The 6,357-nt window shown below is 40.5% G+C and overlaps 1 protein-coding gene across 1 annotated transcript; it reads right to left on the bottom strand.

Moving 5' to 3' along the window:
* Positions 1 to 5,169: 5,169 nt before the first annotated feature.
* On the bottom strand, positions 5,170 to 5,481 carry MRPL57 (mitochondrial ribosomal protein L57). Its single transcript, XM_010010979.1, has one exon. The coding sequence runs from the start codon at positions 5,479 to 5,481 to the stop codon at positions 5,170 to 5,172; it is 312 nt and encodes a 103-aa protein (XP_010009281.1).
* Positions 5,482 to 6,357: the final 876 nt, after the last annotated feature.

Raw genomic sequence — 6,357 nt, 5'->3', positions numbered from 1 at the left:
CTCCCCTCTTCCTGTTAACCAGTCTACCCCATGATCATAGCTCTACAAGTCTTTCAGGACTGAGGATTCCTTCTGCTGGCTGTGCTTTGGAGCAAGGCAATGCCAACAATGTAAAAGCCTTTTACCTGGGTGTTGCTTTCTTGCTATAGGGATTGACACCTCTCCCCATTTTAACTTGATTTATTTAACCATATCAAGAATGGAGCTTGAAGAAGCAAACTTGTTTTTTTGTTGAAAAACATGATTATTTTCCAACACTTGTCTATCAGCATACAAAGAAAAGCCAATCCAAAAAGGAATTAACAGTTCTTACATTCTCTGATAATGTTTGCAGCGTTCTGTATAAAGCAGTAACAAAATGGTAAAGTACCCCTGAGGAAAACTTTATTGCAGTTGTGTGTTGTTAGAAAATGGAACTGGAAGAGTACTGCTTTTTCTGTGGGACTCTTGATGGTTTATAAATACTGTTATACATTTGTTTTATCTTTTTTAATAAAGGCACAAGTTTTTATTGGTTCTGAAGTACCATTTAAACAAATCTCAAGTACTTACGAGAAAATTAGAGTTGGGTCATACATCTGTGTTAACACACTGAAAACCTGTATGCTTTAGTCTGCCACTTTCAAGTCCAGTTTGTGATGCTGAAATTGCTAAAGATTGAGTGCTTCGTGCAGTGGTGTACCTGTTCCCAAAAGGCAAGATGTGTTTCCTGTGTGAGGAATAAAGTTCATCCTAAGCTCAAGACCGACAGCAAACACCATGGGTGGTTTTCCCCTTGCTTCTCTATAGAAGACTGCTATCTCATCTTTGGGTGGTGTTGGAATTTTGCACCTGGAAGAAATTACAAGTACTACTTCCCTGTCTGTAACTTTTCTGATGTTCAGCTGATGCTGATAATAAACAGATGTGAGCCCTTTTGATACAGACTGAAGGTAGTACCAAGTAGTATGTTTATGATGGAGATGCTAAGGTGTCGAGTACTGTAAGGTTTAAAGCAAGTTGGGTTTTTTTCTTTGGAAATAATTTTTTCTTAGATATTAATCTTTTAGAACAAGAACACTTTGAGAACTGATGAACGCGATTGGGTGACTATTGGATGTTCTTGAGATAGAAGTAATAGTCCAAACTTGCATGTTTTATAAATGTTGCAGAATGTTTCTTCAAACTTTGTACAAGGAATTTTGCATTTGCTAATTTTAAAACTTAAAAAAACATTTGCTACACATTAATCTGAAAGGTTTAGCTTTTTCTTGTCAAGTGAGAAATGCTCATCTGAACATAAGCTTGCAGCAGTAATGCACCAGCAAAATTTCTTGAAAGAGATGACAGAAGGCTGCAAGTTTAAGTAAGTGGCTTGTTCTGAATACCAAAATTTGCATCCCCAAACACAGGTGGGAAGTGTAATGGAGGGGCCAGGGTATCATGTGTCTTTTACTACATCAGTGTGTTACAGCTGAGATAATACATACATGCTGTCACAGTTTAACCCTGACAGCAGCTGAGTACCACACAGCTATGTGTTTGTTTCCCCTGGCCCTGGTGGGATCGGGAGAATCAGAAAAAGGTAAAACCCTTCAACTGAGATAAGAACAGTTTAATAATTGAAATAAACATAATAATAATTGTAATGAAAAGAGCAGGAGGGCAAGAAAAATAAAGCCCAAGAACCACAAGTGCTGCACAATATAATTGCTCACCACCTGCTGACCGAGTTGGGGAGGACAAACAGCTGTTTGGCTGTTGAGCTCAAGTAAACTTTGGTACTGCTGCCAGCAGTGGCTAGGGGCTGTCAGGGTGCTCTAGGAAATGGACCCTTTGCCCCATCTGCTGAGAACTTGCAGTGAATGCAGCAAGAAGAGCAGGAGGAAGATGGATCCTGAGAAACCAGCTGTTCAGGGTGCTGGGTCATGTTGTACACACTGGGTTTGTGCTTTAACCTACTTTGTATCACCATTCTTGAAAATACCTAGCTTGTCACTAAAAGTAACAGCCCTTAAGTTTTTAGATCCATCAAATTACTATTGCAAGCCATAAATAGTAGTTACTACAGAATAGTTGACATTGGCTGCAATTACAGACTATTTTTTAGTAGTTCTTACTGCTTTTTTCTTTAAAAAAAAAATCCCCCATACCCACACGAGTCATACACACAGAATGTTACTGAACTCCCAGTGGGAAAAAAAAGGAGCCTGCGGCAGGGCAAGATTTCAGTGTGAATTGTCCTCTGGGTTTCTGAAATGTCTTGTGATGATAAAGCTGTCCCCGTGAAGAAGAGGCAGCAGATCCATTAATAGCACATACTTAAATCTGTTTTTTTCCTTAGGATTATTTATTCAGAGTGCACACCACACACATCACTGCCGCTCCTACCAAAGGCACTTGATGGGGACAAGGCAGAAAGAAGTGCAGTTTTCCTGCAGCATCGCCCGAGACTGCAGTGTCACTGGTTATATACATCACAAGACTTTGATTAAAAACTTCCACTTTAAAGATTCAGAGGGTTATCTTGGAGGGAGTTTGGGAACTTCTATCTTTAGTGATATGAGTAGAAATTACAGTAACTTTGTTAAAGCTGGTCTCTTGAGTGTGGAATTTTCAGGTACCAAGCTGCTTTTGGTATACTGTTCTTAGAAACCAGCCCCGTTCTCCAGGGTGCTAAATGCCTGCACTTTTCAGGTACTGTTCCTTCCCTCGTTTGACCTCTTGTGGCTCTTCTGTTACTGTAACTAATCTTCTGGGGTTTGGAGGTTGTGGTTACATTCAATATGCACTCAAAGAACTTCTTGATTGAAGTACAGTCCACTTGTAGCTTATCAGAGCCCCAAGAGGAGGAAAACTGCAGCATTTACAGCAGCATTAGTGTCTGGCTTACCAAGTCACAGATTCTGACATTGATTAACCAGACGCTGTATCTGAAGCACTGACTGACCATATTTATTAAAAAATTTTAAAACAAGTAAACAACTTTGAACTTCATTAAATTCTCTGAGGCCACTGTCTGAAACTGTATACAGCTGGGGGATCCAAGTATGCACGTCCGGAGGCTCTGAGCAGCGGCTACTTTCAGTCAGTGCAGATCAAGTCTTTCACAGTACCTACCAAATAGCTAGGTATGCACATCAGAGGCTCTTCTAACCCTAAATGGCACCAAAGAGGGCAGCTGCATATGAAGTGATTTAATACTGAACACACTACACTCATTTCTATCAATTTATTTTGTATATATAGACAGCTTTTTATATGCATTTTTCTTAATTCCATAACTTGTGAAATGTAAAGAATCTGCAAGTTGTAGTTATTTTTAATGCTGATTCAAACTGATGTTTGGCTGTTTATTTTCTGTAGCATTTACTTGAATCTTGTTTCTATGAGGTAGTGAAGTCTGACAATGTTTACAGGATTGTTTTCTTTGGTTTGGGGGTTTCCTGTCCTGTCCCAGGAAACAGCACACGGCTCAGCAGTCAGGCAGATGTGTTGGGGAATGAAATGCTGGAATCATCTTTGTTGGCACTAAAGCATTAACAGCCACATGCAGATTCCCTTCCCTTCACATTGCTTAGCTGACAACTCATGCTTAGCATGCTCCTTTCTGATCAACAATTTACAATCATCGAACTACCATGGAAGGAGGCAGCATCCCTGCTGTTACACCTGCCCCCTCTTTAACCTGGACAGGTTAAATGTCCCTGGGTTCTCTCTGCAGTTATGATTGTTATTTGCCAGCACAGGTCATCAACATTTGCACTACTCAAATTGTCCCAACTGTTCTGCTTCCATGTGCTTGTTTTTAACTGTGCTGCCTAAACTGAAATCTGAGGTGAAGTGTAAAAGATCTATGTAGTAACAGCACATTTTATTTTTTGTATGTTACAGATAGGACTAGTCCTATGCACAGAGAAAACACGTTGCCATTATTTATGGTTTAATACTTGAAGTAACTTTTTAAAAGGGGCTTTTATAAATTAATTAAATACAAAATCACACTGCTTTGCCTGGAAGTTCCTTCATTTTTTAATTGTATTGTGCAATTTTCCCCACATGTATGCTTTTCCATAAATATTATCTTAAGCCATTTATAGCCACTAAAAGTGCATTCAGGATTTTGTACATTAGTGTTTGGACCTGTTCATACTTCTCTGAAGTAATGTTTGTGTTAAAATAAAAAAAGTTGTACCATTTTAGGCCTCTTTTCCAATGTGATAAAATATGAATGGACTTGATACTTGAATTCATCAGTGAATGCAACATCAACTTAATAAAAGTATGTGAAAGAATCTGAAAATGGCTTAGCTGTAGCACGTGCATGTTGGATCAGGGAGAAAACCCGCCTGGTGGGAAGCGTTTTGTAACCATGCCAGTTTTTACACTCCAGCTGCAACACCTAAGATTACACACTCCTGACTCCTTCAGGTCATTTGGTCTTGAGAGAGGAACTAAGAAACCTCTGGCTTGTGGCTGACTGTATGTCCTTTAGGACACTAAACATAACTTAGAAATCAGCTGTGCTCCTTTTAGATCATAAATAATGCTCTTAAGAGAGCAGTAACACCCAAGTTGACATTGACATGACAATGACACTGGCATTTAAATTCAACAATTCTTTGCAGAAAGTTTAAAACTGGATGTTTTACAGTATTCCAGAAGCTCCAGCCTCACACACCTCTAATTCTAGTTCATCGTGGTCCCTGCATGCCTGATGAAACCAGCACTATGTAACTATCATCAGCTGCCTCTGACATGTACTGATGTATACAGAAGTACCCCTTCAGAAAGGGGAGCAACCAGTAAGAGCCACCTGGTCAGTACCAGCAGATAATCCCTTTCAACAGGGCAGGTATGTTCTGCAAGCCTTCAAAAGGCAATTAATGAAGCAATAAATCTAGTTCACCACACTTGGTAACTCACGCTGGTTTATGCAAAGCCCTTGAAGAACACAAGGCAGGCAGATGGCAGAGCACCATGGGAAGAGCTGTCTTTTCTGAAGAGACAACAATAGAGAACATACACTGTTCCACAGGCCTCCTTTTAATGTAAGATTGTGTACACCGCAGCAAAGGCTCATTTGCCATCCACCCATATTATACTGAATTACAAAACTACCGTAACAGGTACAACAGCAGATGCCACAGTAGCGCATAATACATGTCAAATACAAACACACTGCATTATTCAAGCTGTCCACTTTCTTGTCACATTTAAGTGGTTTAAGTGATCACTGATGTATCTGTGCTCAGGCAACTTGGCTCTCATCCGGCTTTTTAAAGCCTCCCATCTTGCACGTCTCTCTTCTGTGTTATGTTTGTACTCCTGTTCCCGTGTCAGGTAAGGTTGACTCAGCCAATATTCATTTTCTGCTTCAATTTCCAACCTTCGGATCATTGCTTGCTTCATTGGAAGGGTAACCACTCTTGGTCGCCTGTACTTCCCAATCCATTGCTTTCCAGGAATTCTCTTTCGGAATAATACCGTTGTTAAAAACATTATGCCTCAAAATAGAAACAAAACCATAAAATACTCATTACCTTAGGAACAAATATTAAAAGTTTAACAAGAAAAATTTGAAACCCTGCACACACTCCACTGCCTTTTAGCTGGCTGTTGTGAAGTGCAGAACCTGATACTCATAACCATATCATCATGTAGGCAGTACAGTGGTGGAAATGCATATTGGAAACTTAAGACCAGAGAAGGGAAGCTGTTTAGCTAAAGAGTTGACTCAGTTATCCTTACACTGAGATCACAGAGACTAAAGCATAAATCATTTATGAAAAATCCAGTCCCAGATACTATTAAGCAAACGATTCACTTCATTCCTTCTTTCTGCCTTCCCTCAGGATTAAGTTTTGAGCTGTGGTCTCTCCATAAACTTATTAGTAAACAATTACCTAGTCCTGTATTTTAACTATGGGAACTCTGGTTTGTAGAGAAAAGATAGTATCCTCTATTATACCAACTAGCATGTAGAAAGCACAAATACACAGGGGTAACAAAGACGAAAGGCTAAGTCACGTTTAGATTTGACATACACACTCTTTATCAAGCTGTTTATTAGTTCTAACGATGCCTAACTCCTGGGTCCCTCATTACACATTATTTTTATCAACTAGTAAGTTTGCCAAGCACTTTAACACGGCACAAACCAGCACTACTACCAGAAACAGCCGCCCCGACATACCCCATTCTCATGGTGCAACCGCACGCTGATGTTCCGCTCTCTGCTCGGGTTTGGCAGCTGAGCTATGGGACTTCTCGGGGACGCTGCTGCCGCAGGCCTCAGTCCCCCTCCCGGCAGGGCAGGGCGGAGCTTCCCGTCCCCACAGCAGCGACGGTTGCTCACCCTCAAGCCTGCTCCCGCTG

Source organism: Nestor notabilis, unplaced genomic scaffold (assembly GCF_000696875.1).
Source record: "Nestor notabilis isolate BGI_N333 unplaced genomic scaffold, ASM69687v1 scaffold30423, whole genome shotgun sequence".
Taxonomy (NCBI): domain Eukaryota; kingdom Metazoa; phylum Chordata; class Aves; order Psittaciformes; family Psittacidae; genus Nestor; species Nestor notabilis.
Note: the sequence above shows the minus strand (reverse complement) of the source record. Positions and strands in the feature narration are given on the sequence as shown.

Bases quoted from the DNA above. Each gene is read 5' to 3' on its own strand.
- MRPL57 (XM_010010979.1), bottom strand. From the start codon at position 5,481: ATGTTTTTAACAACGGTATTATTCCGAAAGAGAATTCCTGGAAAGCAA.